This window comes from Dendrobates tinctorius, unplaced genomic scaffold (genome assembly GCF_039654945.1).
Source record: "Dendrobates tinctorius isolate UK_male_01 unplaced genomic scaffold, ASM3965494v1 ptg000003l, whole genome shotgun sequence".
Lineage (NCBI taxonomy): Eukaryota > Metazoa > Chordata > Amphibia > Anura > Dendrobatidae > Dendrobates > Dendrobates tinctorius.
Genome location: NW_027361671.1, coordinates 93,942,068 through 93,969,465, shown reverse-complemented (window position 1 = coordinate 93,969,465; position 27,398 = coordinate 93,942,068). Strand labels below are relative to the sequence as shown.

The 27,398-nt window shown below is 41.1% G+C and overlaps 1 protein-coding gene across 4 annotated transcripts in view; it reads left to right on the top strand.

Moving 5' to 3' along the window:
• FBXW8 (F-box and WD repeat domain containing 8) overlaps positions 1–27,398 on the top strand; it is a 235,416-nt gene that overhangs the window by 157,004 nt on the left and 51,014 nt on the right. For all 4 annotated transcript variants that reach the window (XR_012227014.1, XM_073560929.1, XM_073560823.1 and 1 more), the window contains 2 exons: positions 5,223–5,350; positions 23,566–23,739. Coding sequence is in view for 3 of the 4 variants with exons in the window: in XM_073560929.1 (XP_073417030.1) it covers positions 5,223–5,350; positions 23,566–23,739 (302 nt within the window). In the remaining variant the exon portion in view is untranslated. The remainder of the gene's footprint in view (positions 1–5,222; positions 5,351–23,565; positions 23,740–27,398) is intronic.

Here is a 27,398-nt window from a genome sequence, read left to right as displayed (position 1 = left end):
GAAAACTAAATGGACCACATATGGTGGCGTACTACAATCCACCCCTGGATAGTCGGATCCTGCAGTCATATTGCTATCCATCTGTCCCTTTCTTCTTGCTAAGCTATCAAACGAATGCTGCTAAAGCGGAAGCAGATATATGATATGGAATATGACTACTGGAACAGACTACATAAGGTTTGTAGTCTGTTACCATGGAGACACATTGACATCTGTATGAGCTGTAGACACAAAAGTATAGGAGCTTTTTATTGAGACTATTTGCAGAGTTGCTTAATATTTTAAACTTTAGATACATTGAAACAACAGTAGCTATAAAGAGGTGGCTATTTATATATCGCATTTGACAGTGCAAGAAGGGAGACGTGAACAGGTGTAGAAACATACAGTGGGGAAAAAAAGTATTTAGTCAGTCAGCAATAGTGCAAGTTCCACCACTTAAAAAGATGAGAGGCGTCTGTAATTTACATCATAGGTAGACCTCAACTATGGGAGACAAACTGAGAAAAAAAAATCCAGAAAATCACATTGTCTGTTTTTTTTTCATTTTATTTGCATATTATGGTGGAAAATAAGTATTTGGTCAGAAACAAAATTTCATCTCAATACTTTGTGATATATCCTTTGTTGGCAATGACAGAGGTCAAACGTTTTCTGTAAGTCTTCACAAGGTTGCCACACACTGTTGTTGGTATGTTGGCCCATTCCTCCATGCAGATCTCCTCTAGAGCAGTGATGTTTTTGGCTTTTCGCTTGGCAACACGGACTTTCAACTCCCTCCAAAGGTTTTCTATAGGGTTGAGATATGGAGACTGGCTAGGCCACTCCAGGACCTTGAAATGCTTCTTACGAAGCCACTCCTTCGTTGCCCTGGCGGTGTGCTTTGGATCATTGTCATGTTGAAAGACCCAGCCACGTTTCATCTTCAATGCCCTTGCTGATGGAAGGAGGTTTGCACTCAAAATCTCACGATACATGGCCCCATTCATTCTTTCATGTACCCGGATCAGTCGTCCTGGCCCCTTTGCAGAGAAACAGCCCCAAAGCATGATGTTTCCACCACCATGCTTTACAGTAGGTATGGTGTTTGATGGATGCAACTCAGTATTCTTTTTCCTCCAAACACGACAAGTTGTGTTTCTACCAAACAGTTCCAGTTTGGTTTCATCAGACCATAGGACATTCTCCCAAAACTCCTCTGGATCATCCAAATGCTCTCTAGCAAACTTCAGACGGGCCCGGACATGTACAGGCTTAAGCAGTGGGACACGTCTGGCACTGCAGGATCTGAGACCATGGTGGCGTAGTGTGTTACTTATGGTAGGCCTTGTTACATTGGTCCCAGCTCTCTGCAGTTCATTCACTAGGTCCCCCCGCGTGGTTCTGGGATTTTTGCTCACCGTTCTTGTGATCATTCTGACCCCACGGGGTGGGATTTTGCGTGGAGCACCAGATCGAGGGAGATTATCAGTGGTCTTGTATGTCTTCCATTTTCTAATTATTGCTCCCACAGTTGATTTCTTCACTCCAAGCTGGTTGGCTATTGCAGATTCAGTCTTCCCAGCCTGGTGCAGGGCTACAATTTTGTTTCTGGTGTCCTTTGACAGCTCTTTGGTCTTCACCATAGTGGAGTTTGGAGTCAGACTGTTTGAGGGTGTGCACAGGTGTCTTTTTATACTGATAACAAGTTTAAACAGGTGCCATTACTACAGGTAATGAGTGGAGGAAAGAGGAGACTCTTAAAGAAGAAGTTACAGGTCTGTGAGAGCCAGAAATCTTGATTGCTTGTTTCTGACCAAATACTTATTTTCCACCATAATATGCAAATAAAATGAAAAAAAAAACAGACAATGTGATTTTCTGGATTTTTTTTTCTCAGTTTGTCTCCCATAGTTGAGGTCTACCTATGATGTAAATTACAGACGCCTCTCATCTTTTTAAGTGGTGGAACTTGCACTATTGCTGACTGACTAAATACTTTTTTTCCCCACTGTACCTTTCTGCAAGGTTTTAGCAGCAGTGTGAATAGAAGATCTAGTTATAATCCAGCACACGCTGCTCCCTTAAGTGCTTTCTGGGCGTTCTCTAGTGCTATTGGCTCTCCACAGTACACACTACACAAGTCCTCCTCTGCTGCTCTTGAGTGACTGCAGGAGTGTCCAACCATGAGCCTAGATCATAAGTGAGGGGTTATAAAGAACCTAAAGGGGTAGTCAAGGACCAGATTTCTGTGGGCTTGACACCCGGCACCCCCAAAAATCATCTCCCACAGAAGCCAGATGTAGAGAGTGTACGGAGCCTGAACACCATAGTAATTGTCATTCTCGGGTACAGCAGCTTTGCTTCCTTGAAAGTGAATCTGATCTGAGTTGTGGAAGAGTCACTACCAAGTGTACAGAGCCATGGTGTTTTGGCTCCATACACCATGTTTATCTGGCTTGTCAGTGGGGATGGTGGCTGTCTGCCCCCCACTAATCACACATTGATGACTTAGGCCTGTTTCACACTACAGTTTTTTGTCATCAGTTAAAATCCGCCAAAATGGCGGAAAGCGGATCCGTTGATAACTGAAGTGAACGGATGTCAGCGGTCCGGTTTAGTGACGGATCCGTTGGCTGAAAAATTTTAAAGGAACCGCAGTCCGGGGACGAGAGAGAGAGAGAAAGAGAGACGTTGCAGGGTCCGTCCAGGCATGCCGGCGGATGCTAACATTTTGGCGGATCCGCAGAAAAACGGATCCAACGGATGGCCATCCGTCAAGATCCTCCGGTAATGCAACTCAATGGGGAAAAAAACGGATCCTCCAAAAAAATGGCGGTTCCGTTTTTTTCAAAAACTGGCGGATTTTGACTGATGGTCAAAAACGGAAGTGTGAAAGAGGCCTTAGGAATGGGTCATCGATACCTAATCACTGGACAATTGCTTTAAAGTAGGGGCTGTAAGGCATTATACATTGCCCAGATAACACTTGTAGAAGAAGCCATGACACATTATACGTACACTTCTCATTGATGCTACTGCTAAGACCCTACAGAAAGTAATGTCTGTACAGCTCTGCAGGTCTCCTGTCGTGTTCACAAGCCTTTAAGTCGTAGATCACCAGCCAGGAAGGTATTGCTGCTTTGTTCAGGAGCCATATTTTAATAGACTGGTGTTTTGCTCCATATTTAAAAATGATCTGCGGACCACATATGTCTGAAGACTAAATGTATTGAGAGTACTAGAATTTAAAAAGCTCTGATTGCTTTGTATTTTCATAGAATGAGACATTATTTTGGGAAGAGGGTAAGATGAAACATTCCATTTCACTTATGGTAAAACTCATAAAGAACATCACATTGATTGCATTGGCAATTTATTATACAGGTAGGCTAAGGCGCAATATTTCTCCCTGTGTAGCTTTACCCTTAAGAAGGTAATTAGGCATCCTGACATTATGGTGCCTCAGTAAGAATGCCAGATATTACCCTCGTGAGACCTATTCTTGTGAACATAGCAGCTCTCTAAGTGCACTGGATTAGAAAGTTTATTGTTGCCCTCTCCGTATCACCTTTGGGATGGCACAACAAAGTCAATTCTCTGATTGTTAGAAGGCCCAATATTTTATATCTACTTCAATGTGGCCCTAACGCCAGTCTGGCGCATTGTCAAGAATGACATCAGATTGTAGCCAGATGCTTTTTACCTTCAGCATCTATTATTCATGTACCAAAAACATGTTCCTGCTACAAGTTTAGTATGTATATAGCATGAAATAGTATTTTAGTTCCATGTGTTTATAGCGAATGTTAACTGGAATGCATTTGTATTATCTGTAACTCCAAGCTTAAGGCAATAGTTATGTATAGAGATTTGCTCCCATATTATGGATTGCATAAGGAAGCATGCACCGTTGATGGCAGTAGACTCTTCGTCATGTCATGATTGTTTGACCATAGATTCTGGACAAAACTGCCATTAAATCGGAGGTGTGCACAGTATGACCAGAGATCCTTGCGCATAATCCCGTTACACTGACCCATGTGTATCAGAAGGCATGTGAAGCCAATGAGTGTATATACACAATGGTATTACGTGCTTTCTAATATACATGGGCAAGAGTTGGCAAACATGTACAGCAAGTGATCAGCCAGTCGTAGATGTTTATTTGGCAGCAGGAAAAATGAGCAAGAGTAAAGTTCAGAGCACCTTTGGCATGGTCCAAATTGCGATGGTTAGAATTAGACGACTGGGTCACAGCAGTGCTACAACAATCGGTCTTGTGGGTGTTTCTGGTGTGCTTTGGTTCATACCTAGGAAAAAAGTGGTCCAAGGAAGGATAACCTATCATAGGTACTCAACACTCATAGGTGCACCAAAGAGCAAAGGGAGGTTCTTACAGAAAGGCATGTATAGCACAGATTGCTGAAAATGTTAATGATAGGACTTTAGAATCAGCTACTGACATCATGGTGCTGATATCACAGTTCTTCTTCAGAGGTGCTTTTCATTCCATGCCTTGAACGATCACAGCTATTTTATGGCATAAGGTGGCCTACACAATTAGGCAGGTTTTATTGCTATGGCTCCTTGGTGTATGTACTTATTATATTGGCCTTTATTAAATCTTTACATATTTATTTCACTATATATACCTTTCAGTGGTTCTTCAGTTTACAGTGTCCTCAAGTTACAATCTATTTTCCACATACTATGGAGTTTCCAGGGCCTCAGTCTACAGAATGTCATTTAAGTTAGAAGATCCAGCCATTTCACTGCTAAATCCCCTGTATTACTGAAGTGCATGCCCTGATTGGCTGCCTGGTATCGCCTGTCTACAGTATAGTGCAGTATCACATGTACTTTACTGCTCTTACCTGGGCCACAATGGACTTCTCCTCTGGACACTTGATGTGGGTGGCTGCACTTTTTTTTTTCTAGGACACTGTACATACTATAAAGAATCCTTACGAGACTCCTGTCATCAATCCATTATGGGACTCTTCAGCTTCTCTTTCTGACTTTTTCATGTAGTGACTTGCTTTATCTATAATGTATTGATTACCTGCTTAATTGTATTTAATCCTCATTTTTCTTATTTTGAGTTGACATTTGTTAGACTTCAAATTCAATTACTATTTGTCGATAGAGTTATGGTCAACGTACAATGTCCGGGAACAAATGAATATTGTAGCTTGAGGGATCACTATACTTATTAGATTCCTGTTTTATTAAATCCGCAGATTCATGTGTACAACTTACAGACTGCTCAATGTCTCACAACTTTGGGTAATTCCACTGGAGACTTTACCTGCATCAATCTGAAGGACAGCCCGCCGCATCTCGTGGTAACTGGAAATCGGGACAGAAGGTACAGTAGATGCAACAACCCCAATACTAGAGACTTACCCACAGTTTCTGACTTATCAGGTTTGCCTTCTGTATTTTCAGTATATTCTATGTGCAGCTACAATGTTTTCTCATTCGGACCATGATGAAAACGTGTACTTTTTGATTATATACTACCATTAACATCTAAGACAATCAGAAGGACTCCATTGAGTACAGTAGGGGCCCTCTGATTTCTATGTGATGGACATTTTTTAAAACAGAACAAAAAGCAGAGAAGCAATTCTGATATTTAATTTTCCTATTCTTTTGGCATCTAACATGCTGTTTGGGAGGGGATTTTGTATTTTGATAGATGCTGACACAGCAATACCAAATATATATAGAATTGTGTTGAGCAAAATATATATATATATATATATATATATATATATATATATATATATATATATACATACATAGAAAGGTAAGTAAAAATACTAGTAATATTGCCCATTACACTACACTGGGACTGCCTAGAATTATATATGCTCATCTTCTACTTTAAAGCTTCACAACAGGTCTAGGCTACGTGGCTACTGAAGCAGCAGCACGCGGTACCAGATGACTTTTTTGGCATACTATTCCTGCTCTTCCTCTTCTGAAATAGGGATTTGGAAAAGCTGCGTCTCGTCTTTTCCATCAGACACTTACCACCTTCCCTTTCCAGGCACCTGCACCCTTCCCCAATCCTCAGGACCACAGGAGGAAAGATGCCACAGAGCTCTGGAGATGCGCCAGAGCTTGTTATTTCAGTGCACTGGATCGTGACATACTTGATAAATTATTCTTCTCATTTCAGCCTGTGTTCTCTTCCAAAACCTGGATTTACCAGATTGATAAGTTCTCATATTCAGAACAGTGTGTGTCATGGCTCCGTTAATTACATCCCAAAGATAAGAGAACAAGCTTTCCTTAAACATATTTCTTACATTTATGAGTGGTACAGACTAATTCTGTTCTCACAATTCCTGGCAGCTCGCTGGAGTTTGTAGGTTTGGTGTATTGTGAAAAACAGATCTTTGAAGTTTCCCCCCCAAAAATGGTATTTGTAATATTACATTTTCTTGGGCGTTTACTGGTGTTTGGAATTCATGATGTCTGATTTGTAGGTTCTACTTTGGGTAGGAAATGGCGCTATAATGCATATTAATCATCAGTATTGATCCTTATTATAAGATCAGAGGACTGCAAAATTCATCCCCTTCTGGGCAAAGCATAAAACCATAATCTTGTTCAAAGATCTCCGTGACACCTTCAGCCGTATCACTGGTTACAACATGTATTCAATTGAACAGTTCGAAAACCTTTTGGCTTCCTCCTATAGGCTAAACCTACACTGTATTTACCAGTGGAAACATTCCTGTTGGAAGCAAGACCTATGTTACTGTGACACCGACCACTTTATTGGAGATATCTCCCCTTCAATGATTCGATCTTACCTGTATGGAAATCAGCCATGATCTCAGAGCGGAGCATAACATCAAGTGAACCAAGTTTTTTGTGAATTAGTTTTAGGCCTAGTTCACATGACCGTATATACAGTCCGAGTGTTCACATTACCGCGTAGTCAGTCCGAGTGGTGCCCGTGAAAAAACGGACAGCACAATATTGGATGTGTTGTGACAATGGCCTTCATACCGTGTGATTAGACTGTTAAACTAAGAACCTCATGATCATTTTGAAAAATTTTTGTCTAGCGGGATTAGATCAACGTATTATTTTTGGATGTGCGGTCTTTTTCTACAGTTATAGTAAATACAATTTATTTAAAGAATTGCATTTCAAGTCTATGGATGTGCAGAAAAAAAATCAGATTCCATACAGAACCGATTTTCACAGATACATTGATGTAGTTCTTTAACCCCTTAATGACAGCCGCGATGCCTTTTAACGGTGGCAGTTAAGAGTATTTATTCCTCATCTTCGCTTTTTTACGGCGCTGAGGAATAAGGGTATATAACCCCCCAGGGACAAAAAATCTCTGGGGTTTCAGGTACCGAGGGTAGCTGAGACCCTGGAGAACATGATCAGGGCCGGTTTTTACGCTCCCCTGTCATGTGATCGCCATTATTCACCAAATAATTGCGATCACAAAAAAAATATCTGATTTTAAAATTCATTTCTGTCTCCTCTGATATGATCTAATATATCAGATAAAATAGAAATGGGGTCCCCCCGAGCCCCCCTGATACCTCTGCCATCTCCCCGGAGCTCCTGCTCCGTTACCCCAGCCCTCCGCATCATCTTCCTGGAAAAAATCGGCCAGCGCATGCACAGTGCGCCGAGATCTGCTGGACGGTACCCAACAACAATAGGGAATTTTTCCTATTGGTTCCTTTTGATCATAGTGATCAAAATAAGCAAAATAGTAAATCAAGACCCCCTTTGTCACCCCTTAGTTAAATGAAAATTATAAAATAATTTTTTTAACATTTTTCCCATTCTTTGCAATAGGGGCTCAGGTTAGGTTTGGGGTTAGGGCTGTGTTAGGATTGGAGATAGGCTTGTGTTAGGGTTAGATTTGGGGTTAGGGTTATGTTAAGGTTGGAGTTAGAATTTTTTTTTTTTTCAAAAGTAGAAGAAAAAATTATGACGATATGACGGCTAGTGTTGAGCACAAGTGCTCGCTACTCCAATTTGCATCGGATTCGCACGGAGTATCATAGATCCCCACATGTTTTTTTTTGGGGGGGTGTCTAAATGCAAAAAAAACATGCGGGACAGGGACTTGAGCGACTCGAGCATGTCACTCGAGCACCATCTATATTTGGTGCTTACCCTAACACCCGATGCAAACTGGAGTAGCAAGCTCTTGCGCTCAACACTAGTGACGACATATTCAATATGACAACCTATTGTTTTCAAATTCTGTGTTTTTACCTGTGGGTTCAAAAATTATCACTATACATCTGGATGAAATTCTTGAGGGGTGTTGGTTCCAAAATGGGGTCACTTGTGGGGGGTTTCCACTGTTTAGGCACATCTCCAAGTGCGACATAACGTCTGCTCTCAATTCCAGCCAAAAAGTAAAACTATGCTCCTTCCCTTCTGAGCCCTGCCATGCACCCAAACAGTAGATTTCCCCCATAAATGGGGTATCGGGAGAAATTATTTTGTGAAAAAAAGTTAAATGTTCATTTTTTCCTTCCACATTGTTTCAGTTCTCGTGAAGCAACTGAAGGGTTAATGAACTTCTTGAATTTTGTTGTAAAAGTAAGAAATCGCTGGTCATCTTTTAACTCTTCTAACTTCCTAACAAAAACAAATGTTTCCAAAATTGCGCTGAGGTAAAGCAGACCTGTGGGAAATGTTGTTTATTATTTTGTGTGATATGACTCTCTGATTTAAGTTTGAGAATTGCAAAATTTTCCAAATTTTTGCCAAACTTCCTTTTTTTCCATGATTAAATGCAAGTCATATCGAATACATTTTATCAGTAACATCAAGTACAATATGTCACAGTCTCAGAATCACCGGGATCCATTAATGTGTTCCAGAGTTATTACCACATAAAGTGACAGTGGTCAGAATTGTAAAATTTGTCTTGGTCATTAAGGTAAAAATTGTCTCTGTCACTAAGGGGTTACTTAGGAAGCTGTATTTAATATACCGTAACTGCAGAAAAAGACATGAACTTTATATCCAAAAATCATCTTATGCAGCTAGGCAATTTTTTTATGTATGTGTGTGTATATATATATATATATATATATATATATATATATATAAATTGAGTTTTTAAGAGTTGTTTCTCTTGATGTTGATGTTGTGTGGCTGCCATTTGCTGCTGTGCCTGTGGGACTGAATGACCTGGAGCCGTGGGGGCTTTGCCTTGGAGCATGGGTGCTGTGGGCGCCAGGACGCTCCCCTTGATGATGCGCTATGGTCATGGCGCCACACCTTTTAGTTTAGGAATTAGGGACCCTCTGAGAGGTTCCCCATGACGTGGCTGTGGGTTTTGTACAGTCGATCAGAATGTTTAAGAACCACATGTTAATTTTTTTTTTTAAAATGTCTTGAGGGATTGGATCAATGTAAGATTTTGGGATGTGCAGTGCATGTCTTTTTCTACAATTATAGGAACTGTGTTTTGTCTTGTAAATTTGTATTAACTGATGCCATATGAATGACAAATGAGAAAAAAATTGTCCCGAGCTTCCTGGCCGATTTTTTTAAAACGCTTGTGTGAACTTGGCCTCAGTGTGAGTCCACATTAGAAGGGGAAAATCATGTGATCTGAGTTATGTCACCTGGGGCATGATCATTGGGCTAAACTAGCCAGTGCTTTCATATATAAAAAAGCCTTATGGGCTTTTCTTGTGTCATGATGGCAAGTATATACTGAGAATAGTGTGGTTGAAGAAGAACATCCAGAAAAGGATCCTCTGGATGGAAACAACTGGACAACGTAAGGAATCAAAGGAGGATGTCAGGAATACGGAGCTTGGGCTCCTACCAAGTGGACTGAGAGCCCAAACAATGAACCACTGAACAGTGGAATAACATTGCCTGGTCAGATGAGTTAAAAGGGTTGTCCAATGAAAATAAGTGATCACCAATCCACAGGATAGATCGGTGCTAACTTGCAGATTGGTGCCTGTCCAACCGCTGTGAATCAGCAAAATGAGGAATTTTGTTTCTTTGCGCTACAAGAAACCATTGAGTAATAAAAGAACCCGAAAAACATATTAATTTACTTTTAGCATGGGGTTCACTGGCAAGGCAAGGAGTAATATGTCTGAAGAGCGATTCATGAGCCTGGTGAGACAATCCGGCCAGCACTGTAGTGTGTGTGCTATGAAGCTACTGAGGAGGATTTCTGACTGCACCCAGGGGTGAGCTTAATGTTTGCGGGAAGACATTTGCTAATCAGCTAAAAGGATGCTGGAAGCCGTTCATTTTTGGAAATGTTTGCACGTCTCACCTGAGGGACGTTTTCTCATATGATCTCATATAATTTGCTATTTAAATCTCTGCCACTTGCTCTCGGACTGTTTCCCTGGATGGGTATAATGTACCGTTATGGCTGCATTGTTTTTTTTTTTTTTTAAACCAATTATATTTTTTTCCTCTAAATTTTTATAAACCATTAGGCAAAAACACATGGTCTGTTTTCAATTTCATCTGAATATGAGATACTGGTGGCCTTGATCTATCATGGGTACATGGGGCATGTTATTCTCTGGTACTCTGTTGAAGTAGTTAATCCTGTTAACAATAAAGATATATAATCTATGTATATAAAGTAAAGATATATATATATATATATACTGTATATATAATACTAGTGAGCGGCTTTCAAGTGAAAGACCCCTGAAGAACGGACTGGTAACTTCTTTTAACTTTTTCACATTGTTGGAAGCCGGAAGCTGTTAAAAAAAAAAGTTGAAAACATGATACATATGCACATCAAGTGGTTTTGCCATTGTAGTTCATAAATTCACAATTCTTTTAGGTTTATTAAATGCTTTTTCAGGTGGGTTATGGAGCATTAAAAGGAAACTTTGTGTTCAAACCCTAACATTATAGTAAGGTCAAAAATTAACCTCTTCGCGACCATAGAACATAAATCATCGTCATTTAGGCTCTGGGTTATATGTAGTGGGTACAGGAGTCTGATCCATACATGGCGGGTGCTCGCTGTTGTTTAAACACTTAAATTGCCACTGTCCATTGCTAACCGTGGCCCTAAACTGGGTGAATTGCATGCATTACCCCTGCTATGCACCATCTTTGTATTTCCATCCTTTGGAGACTATTTATACTATATATTGAAATACTGAAGTATCTATCACCAGCAATCAATCAGTCGCAGTTTCAAGTCCCTATGAAAACTAAGAAAGAAAGTGAGAATTAATACAAAAATACATTTAGTAAAAATATTTTAAAAATGTAAAAAAGAAAAAACATATAAAAGTTTGAATCACCCACTTTTCCTATTTGAAAGTACGGTAAGTAAAAAAAAAATGGTATAATAGTGTTCTATATCCTATATAGGCCAAAATGATGTGAAGAAAAACTACAGCTCGCCTCTCAAATAGCACGCCCAACTCCAACGCCAGAAAATAAAAAAAGTTATGAGAAAATGGGGACACAAACCAATTCTTTTCACTAAAGTGTAAAGATAGTATAAGTTTGGTATCACCGTAATACTGATGTGAGGAATCGTGGTCATTGTTACCCGACAATGAGCGCCATAATAGCAAAATCCAAACAACAATGACAGAATTTGGGGTGGTTCCTATTTTTTACTATATTGTATGATAACGACTCATCCCACAATAATCAAGCCCTCATATAGTTTTGTAGATGCAAAAGAAAAAAAAAAGTTATGGTTCTTAGAAGAAAGGGATGGAAAATTTGAGTGGGGAAAAAAAAAATATGACCTGGTCATGAAGAGGTTAAAGAAAATGTCTTCTCTCATGTTGCGGCATTAACCCTTGCTGCACATAATCATTATTGGTACTGCTATTATCGCTCTATAAAATACTCCTAGATGAGCACTGGTCTTTCATCCTTTGACACAGAATGGCCACCTCATTCACAGCTGCAGGGGAATGGGTGCAAAATCTAAATATTTACAGACAGGAAACAATTATGCGATAATATAGTAACATAGTTCTGGCACTTTTTTGCACAAATCTATGATAACCCTAATTTTCCTGGTCATGTCAAATTGACTCATATCCTTGTTCATGTCAATGGGACCAAGTTAGGCTTCTCAAGTGTGGAAAAAAGTGGTTCTCATGTTATCAGATAAAGATGGGGTCGGGTCCAATATCAGTGCCATATTCAAAATGCCCATTATCAGTGCCATATTCAAGACGCCCAATAACAGTGAAAAGTGGTGGTGCCACATTCATGCTTACAAATATCGCTGTATCCATTAATTGTAGCTGATATTGTAATGACCTCCCTTATAGTGCCAGTCCCAATAACTGTACCTGTATAATCCGATGTGTTCTACCGCCAGTCTATCCGGCAAAACCCATCATGCTATTTGGCATCCTATATGGGCAGTGGTGAATGAGAATTTTTTTCTGGATCAGTTGAGCCAGGTTCACACAAGCATATTTTATGGTCCATATACAGACTGTAATGCCAGTAGTGACCGTGGTTCTCCCAACCCAAATTTAGAGCTTCATAGAACATGTGGTCTGTAGGTTCGAGTCGGAGGACTCGCAGTCACTCTGGGCAATGCAGGCCGTATTCCTGGCCGAACAGCCTGAAGGTGTTTTCTTGCACACTGCAGACGCACTTACCATTAGGGCTCATTCACACGACCGCATTTTTGGGTCTCATTGCTGTCCGTGAAAAAAACAGGCACTCGGACCAATGCTAACAATGAGGCAGTGCAGATTTTTTTTCACTGACCAAATCTGCATTGAAAAAGATTGAAGCATGCACTAGTTTCTTCCGTAAATCGGATATGACTTTGCCATTCAAGTCTGTGTGCAAAAAAATCAAATGCCATACATTGCAATTCTGTAACATGGGGAACTTTACATGGTCTTGTGAATGATGATTGGCTGCTGCTGTAAAAAACGGATTGTATACAGACAGCACACGGATGACAAGTGAGAAAACCATCGTCCGAGTTTTCCAGATGAAACTGATTTTTTTTTTATGCTCTCCTATGATCTTACCCTCCTATTGAGATGAAGGTAGGGAATCTTCATTCATACCCTTTGAAGATGTAACAAACATAGGTTACCGTAAGTATTAAAATCAGTTCAAGGTATGCTGGGATGTGTAGTTCACCTAAAATAATGTTGAATGACAGCATTTATTTACTTGTGCAGTTTGACTTTTATTTATTAACTAAGCAATTGGTATAGCTACTACTAACTAACTACACTACTCTAGGATAAAAAATGTTCTTTCATGCAGCTTCTTACGTGCTCTTAACCCTTTAGCACAAAATTAAATTGGAGATATTTCACCCCATACTTCCAGAAGCCCCTCCCACCAGTTGATTTGGCTTGATGGGCAATTTTTGCGTACCATACGGTCAAGCTGCTCCCACAACACCTCAATGGGGTTGAAATCTGGAGACTGCGCTGGCCACTCCATTACAGATAGAATACCAGCTGTCTGCTTCTTCCCTAAATAGTTCTTGCATAATTTGGAGGTGTGCTTTGGGTCATTGTCCTGTTGTAGGATAAAATTGGCTCCAATCAAGTGCTGTCCACAGGGTGTGGCATGGCTTTGCAAAATGGAGTGATAGCCTTCCTTATTCAAAATCCCTTTTACTTTGTACAAATCTCCCACTTTACCAGCACCATAGCAACCCCAGACCATCACATTACCTCCACCATGCTTGACAGATGGCATCAGGCACTCTTCCAGCATCTTTTCAGTTGTTCTGCATCTCACAAATGTTCTTCTGTGTGATCCAAACACCTCAAACTTGGATTCGTCTGTCCATAACACTTTTTTCCAATCTTCCTCTGTCCAATGTCTGTGTTCGTTTGCTCATATTAATCTTTTCCTTTTATTAGCCAGTCTCAGATATGACTTTTTCTTTGCCACTATGCCCTGAAGGCCAGCATCCCGGAGTCACCTCTTCACTGTAGACGTTGACACTGGTGTTTTGCGTGTACTATTCAATGAAGCTGCCAGTTGAGGACCTGTGAGGTATCGATTTCTCAAACTACAGACTCTAATGTACTTGTCTTGTTGCTCAGTTGTGCAGCGGAGCCTCCCACTTCTCTTTCTACTCTGGATAGAGCCTGTTTGTGCTCTCCTCTGAAGGGAGGAGAACACACCGTTGTAGGAAATCTTCAGTTCCTTGGCAATTTCTCACATGGAATAGCATTCATTTCTAAGAATAAGAACAGACTGTTGAGTTTCACACGAAAGTTCTTTTTTTCTGGCCATTTTGAGAGTTTAATGGAACCAACAAATCTAATGCTCTAGATTCTCAACTAGCTCAAAGGAAGGTCAGGTTTATAGCTTCTCTAATCAGCCAAACTGTTTTCAGCTGTGCCAACATACTTGCAGAAGGGTTTTCAAGGGTATTCTAACCATCCATTAGCCTTCTTACACAGATAGCAAACACAAAGTACCATAAGAACACTGGAGTGATGGTTGTTGGAAATGGGCCTCTATACACCTATGACGATACTGCATTACAAACCAGACGTTTGCAGCTAGAATAGTCATTTACCACCTTAACAATGTATAGTGTATTTCTGAATCATTTAATGTTAGCTTCATTGGATATATATATATATATATATATATATACACACACACACACAGTATATAAACTTCCCTCTCACCCCTCAATGGGGGTGGTCTTTGTTGTCCTTTCTCATTCTCGGGTCATCTACCAGAGGCCTGGGAGTTTGAGGGTTCTGCGCAGGATCTTTGTTGTTCCCAGTATTGCGCTTTTTTGGACAGAGTTCAGATGTTGCTCCTGGGATCTGTTGTAGCCATTCTTAGGGGTCATGAATAAATATATACATACAGCTCTGGCATGAGACCACCACATCAAAACCCTGAACCCCATTGAAAACCTCTGGAATGTAATCAAGAGCATGATGGATAATCACAAGCCATCAAAGAAGAACTGCTTACATTTTTGTACTAGGAGTGGCATAAAGTCACCCATAAGCAGTGTGAAAGACTGGTGGCAAGCATGCCAAGACGCATGAAAGCTGTTTTTAACCCCTTCACCCCCAAGGGTGGTTTGCACGTTCATGACCGGGCCAATTTTTACAATTCTGACCACTGTACCTTTATGAGGTCATAACTCTGGAACGCTTCCATGGATCCCGGTGATTCTGACATTGTTTTCTCGTGACACATTGTACTTCATGTTAGTGGTAAAATTTCATTCAAATAACTTGCGTTTATTTGTGAGAAAAACGGAAATTTGGCGAAAATTTTGAAAATTTCGCAATTTTCCAACTTTGAATTTTTATGCCCTTAAATCACAGAGATACGGCACACAAAAAACTTGATAACTAACATTTCCCACATGTTTACTTTATATCAGCACAATTTTGGAACCAAAATTTTTTTTTGTTAGGAAGTTATAAGGGTTAAAAGTTGACCAGCGATTTCTCATTTTTACAACACCATTTTATTTTTAGGACCACATCACATTTGAAGCCACTTTGAGGGGTCTATATGATAGAAAATACCCAAAAGTGACACCATTCTAAAAACTGCACCCCTTAAGGTGCTCAAAACCACATTCAAGAAGTTTATTAACCCTTTAGGTGAGTCACAGGAATTTTTTTGAATATTTAAAAAAAAATGAACATCAAAAAAAAAATACTTCAGGTTCAATTTTTTTTATTTTACCAAGGGTAACAGGAGAAATTGAACTGCAAAAGTTATTGTGCAATTTGTCCTGAGTACGCAGATACCTGATATGTGGGGGGGAACGACTGTTTCGGCGCATGGCAGAGCTCAGAATGGAAGGAGCGCCATTTGACTTTTTCAATGCAAAATTGGCTGGAATTCAGATTGGACGCCATGTCACGTTTGGAGAGTCCCTGATGTACCTAAACAGTGGAAACCCCCTACAAGTGACCCCATTTTGGAAACTAGACCCCCCAAGGAACTTATCTAGATATGTGGTGAGAACTTTGAACCCCCATGGGCTTCACAGAAGTTTATAACATAAAGCCATACAATTAAAAAATCATATTTTTTCCACAAAAATGATCTTTTCACCCTCAATTCTTATTTTTCCAAGGGTAACAGGACCCTAAAAGTTATTGTGCAATTTGTCCTGAGTACGCTGATACCCCACATGTGGGGGTAAACCACTATTTGGGCGCATGGCAGAGCTCGGAAGGGAAGCAGCGCCATTTGACGTTTTTGGCTGGAATTGAGATCGGACACCATGTCGCGTTTGGAAAACTCCTGATGTACCAAAACAGTGGAACCCCCCCACAAATGACACCATTTTGGAAACTAGACCCCCTAAGGAACTTAAATAGATGTGTGGTGAGCACTTTGACCCCCCCAGTGCTTCACAGAAGTTTACAACACCTGGGCGTGAAAATAAAAAATTCGTATTTTTTCCACAAACATGATCTTTTAGTCACCATTTTTTTATTTTCCCAAGGGTACCAGGAGAAATTGGACCCCAAAAGTTGTTGTCCAATTTGTCCTGAGTATGCTGATACCCCATATGTGGGAAAAAAATACTGTATGGGCACACGTCGGGGCTCGGAAGGGAAGTAGTGACGTTTTGGAATGCAGACTTTGATGGAATGGTCTGCGGGTGTCATGTTGCCTTTGGAGAGCCCCTAATGTACCTAAACAGTGGAAACCCCCCACAAATGACACCATTTTGTAAACTAGACCCCCCAAGGAACTTATCTAGATGTGTGGTGAGCACTTTGAACCCCCCAGTGCTTCACAGAAGTTTACAACGCCCGGGCGTGAAAATAAAAAATTCGTATTTTTTCCACAAACATGATCTTTTAGTCACCATTTTTTTATTTTCCCAAGGGTACCAGGAGAAATTGGACCCCAAAAGTTGTTGTCCAATTTGTACTGAGTATGCTGATACCCCATATGTGGGAGAAAACTACTGTATGGGCACACGTCGGGGCTCGGAAGGGAAGTAGTGACGTTTTGGAATGCAGACTTTGATGGAATGGTCTGCGGGTGTCATGTTGCCTTCGGAGAGCCCCTAATGTACCTAAACAGTGGAAACCCCCACAAGTGACCCCCTTTTTGAAACGAGACCCCCTAAGGAACTTATCTAGATGTGTGGTGAGCGCTTTGAACCCCCAAGGGCTTCACAGAAGTTTATAATGCCCAGGCATGAAAATAAAATCGTATTTTTTCCAGAAACATGATCAATTAGTCCCCAATTTTTTCATTTTCCCAAGGGAAACAGGAGAAATTGGACCCCCAAAAGTTGTTGTCCAATTTGTCCTGAGTACGCTGACACCCCATATGTGGGAGAAAACTACTGTATGGACACACGTCGGGGCTCGGAAGGGAAGCAGTGACGTTTTGGAATGCAGACTTTGATGGAATGGTCTGCGGGTGTCATGTGCGTTTGGAGAGCCCCTGATGTACCTAAACTTTTGAAACTCCCCACAAGTGACCCCATTTTGGACACTAGATCCCCCACGGAACTTATCTAGATGTGTGGTGAGCACTTTGAACCCCCAAGTGCTTCACAGAAGTTTATAACACTCGGACGTGAAAATAAAAAAATCATTTTTTTCCACAAAAATGATATTTTTGCCCCCAATTTTTTATTTTCCTAAGGGTAACAGGAGAAATTGGACCCCAAAAATTGTTTTGCAATTTGTCCTGAGTAGGCTGATACCCTACATGTGGGGGTAAAACACTGTTTGGGCGCATAGCAGAGCTTGGAAGGGAAGGAGCACCATTTGACTTTTTCAACTCAGAATTGGCTGGAATTGAGATCAGACGCCATGTTGCATTTGGAGAGCCCCTGATGTGCCCAAACAGTGGAAACCCCCAATTCTAACTCCAACCCGAACCCCAACACGCCCCTAACCCTAGCCCTAACCCTAGCCCTAGCCCTAACCTTACCCTAACCCTAACCCTAGCGCTAACCCTACCCCAACACACCCCTAGCCCTAACCCTAGCCCTAACCCTAATGGAAAAATGGAAATAAATACATGTTTTTTATTTTATTATTTTTCCCTAACTAAGGGGGTGATAACGGGGGGTTTGATTTACTATTTATGGCGGTTTTTATGTTTGGCGGCTGTCGCACGCTAAAAGACGCTTTTTATTGTAAAAATAGTTTTTGCATCACCACATATTGAGAGCTATAATTTTTCCGTATTTTGACCCACCGAGTCATGTGAGGTCTTATTTTTTGCGGGACGAGTTGACGTTTTTATTGGTACCATTTTCGGGCACGTGAAATTTTTTGATCGCTTTTTATTCTGATTTTTGGGTCGCAGAATGAACAAAAACCAGCGTTTCATGTATTTCTTTTGGGGGGGTGCGTTTACACCGTTCCGCGTGCGGTAAAATTGATAAAGCGGTTTTATTCTTCGGGTCAGTACGGTTACAGCGATACCTCATTTAGGTCTTTTTTTTATGTTTTTGTCGGTTTTATGCAATGAAAACTATTTTATATAAAAAATAATTATTTTTGCATCGCTTTATTCAGCGAGCTATAACTTTTTTATTTTTTCGCTGATGATGCTGTGTGGCAGCTCGTTTTTTGCGGGACAAGATGACGTTTTCAGCGGTACCATGGATATTTATATGCGTCTTTTTGATCGCGCGTTATTACACTTTTTGTTTGGCGGTATGATAATAAATCATTATTTTTTGCTTCATTTTTTTTTATTTTTATTTTTTAAGGGGTTCGCTAAAGGGGTTAACTAATGGCACAGTTTTATAGGGCGGGTCGTTACGGACGCAGCGATACCTAATATGTGTACTTTTATTGTTTTTTTTTTTTATTATTTCCAAAAAATGGATTTATTGGGGGAATATTTTTTTTTTTTTTTCTAATATATTTGGCAATTTTTTTTTAATTATTTTTACACTTTTTTTTATTTTTTTTTTTACTTTATTAAATAGTCCCAGGTGGGACATCACTGTCCTGTGACAGATCGCTGATCTGTCACATCACAGATCACTGTGACAGATCAGCGATCTGACACAGGCACTGCAGAAGGCTTCCTCATGCCTGCGCTTTGCAGGCACTGAGGAAGCCAGCTTCCTGCAGGCCCCCGAAGGCCCCCGTCGCCATCTTGGATCCGGGTGCCTGGAGGAAAGGAGTCCCCCGCAGCAGCGCTGCACATTGCGCTGCCGTGGGGGGCTCAGGGAAGCACGGAGGGAGCCCCCTCCCTGCCGATGCTTCCCTTTAACCCCCGGTACACCGCGATCGTGTTTGATCGCGGTGTGCAAGGGGTTAACGTGTCGGGGGCGGTCCGTGACCGCCCCTGACACATTGTGCCGGGTGTCAGCTGTGATAATCAGCTGACACCCGGCCACGATCAGCGGCGCTCACCACGTGGGCGCCGCTGATCGCGCCGACCTACTATCCCGTCCATGGGCATAGGGGCCCAGGTCCCATGGACGGGATAGTACGTCGGATGGCAGAAAGGGGTTAAAAATCATGGTTATTCCACAAAATATTGATTTCAGAACTCTTCCAGAGTTATAATATTAGTATTGTTGTTTCTAAATGATTATGAACTTGTTTTCTTAGCATTATTTCAGGTCTGAAAGCACTGGGCTTTTTTTATTTTGACCATTTTTCTTTGTTAGAAAAAAAAATACATGTATTGCTTGAAAATTTGGAGACATGTTGTCAGAAGTTTATAGACTAAAAGATCAATTTAGATTTTACTCAAAAATCTACCTATAAAGAGAAAAATCAGACAAACTGAACATTTGAAAGTGGTCTCTTAATTTTTGCCAGAGCTGTAATATATATACAGTATATGTCCGCAGTCTCCAACATCATGTACGCTCTTATCTGAAACTCAACCTCTCCAAACTGAACTTCTGCTCCCGCCATCTACTAACCTCCCTAAATCTGACATTTCCCTCTCCGTAGGTGGCACCACAATAACACCCTGGCAGCAGGCGTGCGGTCTGGGTATTATGTTTGACACCAATCTCTCTTTCACATCCCATATACAATCCCTTGCCCGCTCTTGCCACTTACACCTAAAGAACATCTCTAAAATCCGCCCTTTTCTCACCATGGAAACAACAAAAACCCTCACTGTAGCATTGAACCACTCCCACCTGGATTACTACAACGCTCTATTAATTGGCCTCCCCGTTACTCGACTATCCCCTCTCCAGTCCATTCTTAATTCAGCGGCCAGGATCGTCCATCTAGCTAATCGGTACTTGGACACGTCCGCTCTTCGCCAGTCCTTACATTGGCTGCCCATTCATTATAGGATCCGATTCAAAGTACTTGTTCTCACCCACAAAGCTCTCCACAGTGCAGCACCCCCCTACATATCCTCCCTCATTTTTGTCTATCGGCCTAACCAACTGCTGCGCTCTGCAAAACAAGAAATTAGAACTATCCACAATTTGCATAGTTTCAGGCGCTCCCTCAAAACACATTTGTTCAGAGCGGCCTATCACATTCACTAAGCAAAGTCATTCTATGTGTAAGTGTGCATGTGTAGTGAATGGGCTATCTCCATCCATCCCTCACTCCCTCAAGATGGCTGTACCATCATTGTAAATACACCATTGTAAATACACACCTGTACCTTGTATCTCCCCCACCTCATTGTAGATTGTAAGCTCTCACGAGCAGGGTCGTCTTATTTTGCTTTAATTACTGTATTGTTAATGTTATTACTTATGAATTGTGTTTTGAAACTGTTAAACTGTAAAGCTCTGCGGAATATGTTGGTGCTATATAAATAAAGATTATTATCATAGATAGATATATATATATATACAGTACAGACCAAAAGTTTGGACACACCTTCTCTTTCAAAGAGTTTTCTTTATTTTCATAACTATGAAAATTGTAGATTCATTCTGAAGGCAACAAAACTATGAATTAACACATGTGGAATTATATAATTAACAAAAAAGAGTGAAACAACTGAAAATATGTCTTATATTCGAGGTTCTTCAAAGTAGCCACCTTTTGCTTTGATTACTGCTTTGCACACTCTTAAGAGACGACTGCAAAATTTAAGTAAAAGTAAAGAAGCTGATTTTTATAAAACTGTGCAGTGGTCTCTTAAAATTTGCCAGCGCTGTATATATGTGTAGAAGCTGAGATCTATTTATTGACAACACATGTGACCATCAGGAAAACCGAGGTTTACAATTGCCAACCCATTATGCTACTATAAAGGACATATAACCATCAATAAAGGATTGCAATAGTATGTCCTTTCTGTCCATGTAGGACACAAAGTACCGTATATACTCGAGTATAAGCCGACCCGAGTATAAGCCGAAGTCCCTAATTTTGCCACAAAAAACTGTGAAAACTTATTGACTTGAGTATAAGCTGAGGGTGGTGCTGCACAAGGGTTAATGGTGGTCCAAAAAGATGCCCCATAGATAAATACCCCCCATAAAATGCTGCACAAGGGTTAAAGTTGGCCCAAGAAGATTCTCCATAGATAAATACCCCCCCCCCCATAAAATGCTGCACAAGGGTTAATGGTGGCCCAAAAAGATGCTCCATAGATAAATACGGCCCATATATTGCTGCTGCTGCTGCAATTTAAAAAAAAAAATGACGCACTCACCTCTTGTCATTGGGGGCCAGGTGCCGATGTCCAGAGCAGGTGGGGACACTGGCGCGCTATGTGGGCCAGGTGCTGGTGTCGCCGCTGGCTCAGGCCCCCAGCACTGGCGATGTTTACCGGTCCCTGTTCCATCGCCGTACTCCGCTCTGTCTTCCGGGTCCTCTGCAGTGATGTTCAGCAGAGGGCGCGCACTAACTACGTCATCGCGCCCTCTGACCTGAACGTCACAGTCAGAGGACGGCAGGACGTGGAATGGGGACAGGTGAATATTGTAAGTGCCGGGGCCCTAAGCAAGCGGCGACACCGATACCTGACTCCCATAGTGCGCCGGTGTCCCCGCCTGCTTAGGACCCCGGAACTTGCCGCGTTGCCAGCGCTGACCGCCGGCCCTGCAGCAGCCACCGGGGACAATGACAGAGGCTGCAGGGATGCAACTACATCGTCCGGAGATGCCGGGGACCCTCCACCCTGCATCGTGACCAGTTAAGTGGGACCCGTGACTCGAGTATAGGATGAGGGGGGTCTTTTTCAGCACAAAAAAGAGGCTGAAAACGTGGCTTATACTCGAGTATATACGGTAATTGAAAGTTGTTGAAATCAATGTGTGTTTGAAAGATGTATGCTGGTTTGCCTGGGCACTTATATATAACGTGGATGTATCAAACAATTACAAAAAAATAATAAAACCTACCAGGAGGATGATGTACTGTGTGTGGAATGTGGCGCCGAATCCTGATGTGTGTTTTGGATCAGACCTTCGTCAGGAATGTCAATGCGATATGTCAGCACACTGAGACTAATGTATACATGAACTCCAATATTGCAGTAAATGTTAAAAATGTAAGGTACTTGGTGCACCATTACCCACCCATGTTTCCTAGAAAGGTTTTCATTCGGAGCTATGTCTGGATCCCATCTCTTCCCCAGTTAGCATGAGGTCTGTTTGGGCACATTGTGAGGTTAGTCATTAGAGTTAAGGCCCCGTCACACATAGCGATCTCGCTAGCGAGATCGCTGCTGAGTCACAAGTTTTGTGACACAACAGCGATCTCACCAGCGAGATCGCTGTGTGTGACAGCGATCAGCGACTGGCCCCCCTGCTCTGGGAAACCTCTGGACTTTTCTTTGGTTGCTGGTCTCCCACTGGCCAGCACGCATCGCTGCGTGTGACAGGCGGGAGACCAGCGATCTGCTGGTAACTAACGTACACATCGGGTATCCAAGGGACGTGCGTCCCTTAGATACCCTATGTGTACGTTAGTTACCAGCTCCCTGCATCAGCGCGCTGGTAACTAACGAACACAGCGACGCTGCGCTCGGCGTCACTGTGCTGATCGCTGGTGAAGCTCACCAGCGATCATGTGGCGATTCACCAGCGATCCTGACACGTTGACATCGTTGTCGGGGTCGCTATGTGTGACGGGGCCCTTAGGAACCATCCAAAATGAAGTAACGCTGTAATCATGCTGACCTGGAAAATCATGTTGAAGGGTCTTTTTTACCATACAATGAACACTGTAAAAACAAAACCCAAAAGACCATGCAGAATTCCATTTGATTTTTCACCATTTCATCCTGATCAGACTTTTTTCCGGGCCTTCAGTACTTTATATATCTATAGAAACGTAAAAAAAATACCATGCCACTTTCCGAATTTAGCAAATGATGAGAAATGTTGAAAATTTGTTTGTCATTTGCGGGTTGGGGGAGATGGGTGTTTGACACTGTTTATGCCAAAAACTGCAAATCTGGGTTAATGCTTCTGGATTTGTTCTCTTTTCATATGAATCCTGTCCACACTTGTATTTGCTTTCAGCTGCAGTTTACTAATGGATCTCGCGGCAGCGAGTGGCAGATGGATGTGCTTCAGTTTCTTTCATGTCTGAGTTACAATTGAGGGCACAGACCACATTATTGTTTGTGAGGTTTTTTTTCCTATTTACCTGTGTGAATATCTGATTTTGTAAATTGCAGGGTGCGTGTACATGACCTCCGTTGTAGCAAGTCCCCCTGTTCCTTCTATGCTCATCAATTGGGAGTCTCCGCAGTGCAGATGGATGACTGGAAGGTGGTTTCTGGAGGAGAGGAAGGTTTAACCTGCACATGGGATCAAAGAATGGGTACCAAATTGTGGGAGATGCATGCCAGGTACTGTGCTGCTATGTTGTCTTATAGCTGCCGATTTCCTTACTTTCTCAGTATGTGCAGTGTGATTATAGAGCTTTATTTAAAGTGTCCTTTCATTTTCAAAAAAAAGTGTAGATGTCATAGTGATGTGTTGTTTGGCAAAGGGTCAGATGCTTCGCTCCCCACTGATTGCTAAAACGAATGAGCAGAAGTGCTCAGTTCAGCGCTGTCCTCCTTGTGTGTATTAGCTAAACATGGGCTTAAAGACTTTCCATTTCGGCAACTAGCGGGGGGCTGATCAAAACGTCTAACACGTTTCTATCACATTATAAAGTTTTTTTAAAAGTCTGGATAATTATTTTGATATGCTTTTCCTAATACCTAAAGTACCACTGCGACTTTTTTAATTTCACCAATGGATAGGTATCCGTAATATATGATCCCTGTGTGTAGTAAAATACTTACTGATTGCCGTCTTCTGCCGTTCACAACGCCGCTCCGCTCCTCTTCTAGACCACGTGACTGCAGTTGTGACACACCGGCTCACTCCTGTGTTTCCTGTGCAGACCGAAAGTCACTTCTTAATATAACACTCAGAACGAGTCTCTCATAGGGTGACATTAACAGCTGGCAGTGATTTCGGGTACGTCAGCGCTATGGTCACAAGATGATCGAGGACCCAATTCATCCCCACTTCATGTGGAAATTCAACTCCTCTCTGCTTCATAACCCCACCATCAAATCTGAAATCAGCTCAGCCTTACAAAATTATTTTAGTGAAAACGAATCAAACCTCCTCAATCCGTTTACCTATTGGAATGCCCACAAGGCGGTGTTGAGGGGAGTCTTGATTCAAATTTCCTCCAGACAAAAAAAAATTAATAGGGATAAAATCCTTACCCTACAACAGTCTATTAAATCTCAAGAAGAGGAACTAAGTCAATCCTCTGTTTCCTCTAACAAACAAGCTGTATTATCAGAACTTACCGATCTTAGAATGCAATTAAAGAAACTCATATTCAATTTTTACGACTCAGCTATTAGATCAGCAAAATGCAAACATTACTTATCTATAAATCGCCCTTCAAAATACATGTCAAACAGAATTAAGAATATACGGAATAGAATTGACAGTATAACTTCCTCTAATGGTACATCCCTGGTCCACCCTAAAGATATTGTAGGAGCTTTTGCCGATTATTACAAAAATCTGTACAATATCAACCAAGACAACCACAATATGCAGCCATCTACCTCAGAGATGGGATCATTTCTTTCCAGCATGAACCTTCCAAAGCTTAACCCTGAAGACTTATCATTTTTGTCTTCTCCCTTCAATGAACAAGAAGTCCTAGATACCATAAACAAACTTAAAACATTCAAATCACCCGGCCCAGACGGGTTTGGTAATGATTATTTCAAGTCTTTTAGTAATATATTAGCCCCCCACCTTGTCAAAGTATTTAACTCAGCTTTCCAAACACGTCAATTTCCTAAAGAGATGCTGGAAGCGACAATTATCGTAATCCCAAAACCAAATTCTGACACTAGCCAAATTTTTAATTATAGACCTATATCCCTCATCAATACAGAAGTAAAAATTTATGCAAAGATCCTGGCCAATAGACTAAATCAATTCCTCCCGAGTTTAATTTCCAATGATCAAATAGGCTTCATCAAAGGAAGATAGTCCATAGATGGTATGAGAAGACTCATTAACATAATTAAGCTTATTTCCTCAAACAAACTCAGGGCCATTGTTATCTCTCTTGATGCTGAGAAAGCGTTCGACCGCCTTAATTGGTCATATCTCGAAGCAACTCTCAAAAAATTTGGAATGGCTTCTCAGATCACGAGAGGTATTATGGCTTTGTACTCCGGCCCTGGTGCAAGGGTTTATTCCAACAATCATCTTTCCTCTATGTTTAATATAGCTAATGGGACCAGACAGGGTTGCCCATTGTCACCATTGCTTTTTGCATTAGCTATTGAACCTCTGGCCCAACTAATCAGGAACAGCACAAAGATCTCGGGAATCAAAACCTTGCACAGAGATTTTAAAATAGCGTTGTATGCAGACGATATTCTTACCCTCACAGATCCAAGCAACTCTATCTCTGCCTTACAAACTCTAATCCAGACATTTGCTAAAATTTCTTATTTTAAAATAAACGACTCAAAATCCAAAATACTTGGCTTTAACCTAGGATCAGACCAAGAGGAAATTGAAGGCCTCTCACCTTGGGGGTGGGCCACTGATGGGCTGACATATCTAGGCCTAAAATTCGTCAGAAACGTAAACTCTCTAATAAAAATAAACTTAGAGCTGCTTACTAAAAAGCTTTTTAATGAATTCCGTACATCTAGAGATGATGGGCTTTCTCGGTGGGGAAGAATCATGATGGTCAAGTCGTATTTTTTTCCAAAAATCCTATACCTACTTCGCTCACTGCCTTTAAAAATACCCACTTCCTCTCTCACAAACCTTCAAGCCTCATTAAACTCCTTTATATGGAATAACAAAAGACCCAGAATAGCAAAAAATATTCTATACAACTATAAATCTTATGGTAGAGCTGGTTCCCCAAATATTATGGCCTATTACATTGCAAATTTAGTCAAACAAAGCTCATACTGGTGGCCTCATGATATGACACCAGCTTGGCATGAACTAGAACTGTTCTTTAATAATTATAAACCTCTTCACCTTCTAATTCTGAACCAACTTCTTCATAAAAAAATAATTACAAATTCTCATTCGATTTTTCAAGCTGTTTCTGAAGCTTGGAAAAAATTTTCTGCTCCAAAATGAGGCTCTAACAAAGAAGTCACAATAAAAAAAATCTGGCTCTATCAGTTATCTTTCAAGCGTCTAATCAGACCATTGACCCCATTTGGTCTGAAATTGGACTTAAAAAAATTAAAAGATTTATACGATGGCATTACTTGTACACCTAACAATAAACTCAAGGAAAGATTTCAATCTACTACCCCTGATTTCTTACAATATGTTATCCTCAAAGACATAATCCATGAGTTCCTCACTATCTACCTGAGAATCTCTGAACCAGCAGTTAACCTTATTTGTAATGTAGATCATAATATTTTTTGGAGTTTTGAATACACGTACAAATGGTGTAACAATAGCTTTGAAGCGGTTAAGACTCAAAATATTGTCAAATGGGAAACCGAATTGCACACGACAATTGACCCTTCTGACCTTGAACAGGCATGTACCCTCTCGTATGCCTCTTCCATTTCCTTATCACTACAAGAGACCCACTTCAAGCTTTTAACGAGATGGTATTATACCCCCGTTAGACTTCATAGAATCAACCCTGACAATTCTCCGCTCTGTTGGAGGGGTTGTGGAAGGCCAGGAAATATCTTGCATATATTTTGGCAATGTCCCAAAATTGTTCCCTTTTGGAGAAAGATTTCTAACCTTATCGATTTTATCCTAGGAGCACGACTTATTTTGTCTCCTCGTCTGACCCTTCTTTCTCTGGACGCAGACAAAATTTATATTTCTAACAGGCTATTGATTATGCACATTTTACTAGTCTCCAAACCTAGTATTGCCTTTCTTTGGAAAAACCCAAAACCCCCACAAATTAATGAAATTATAGACAAACTTAGCCTTCATCATTCTTTTGAATTGAAATTTGCGAATGTGCATG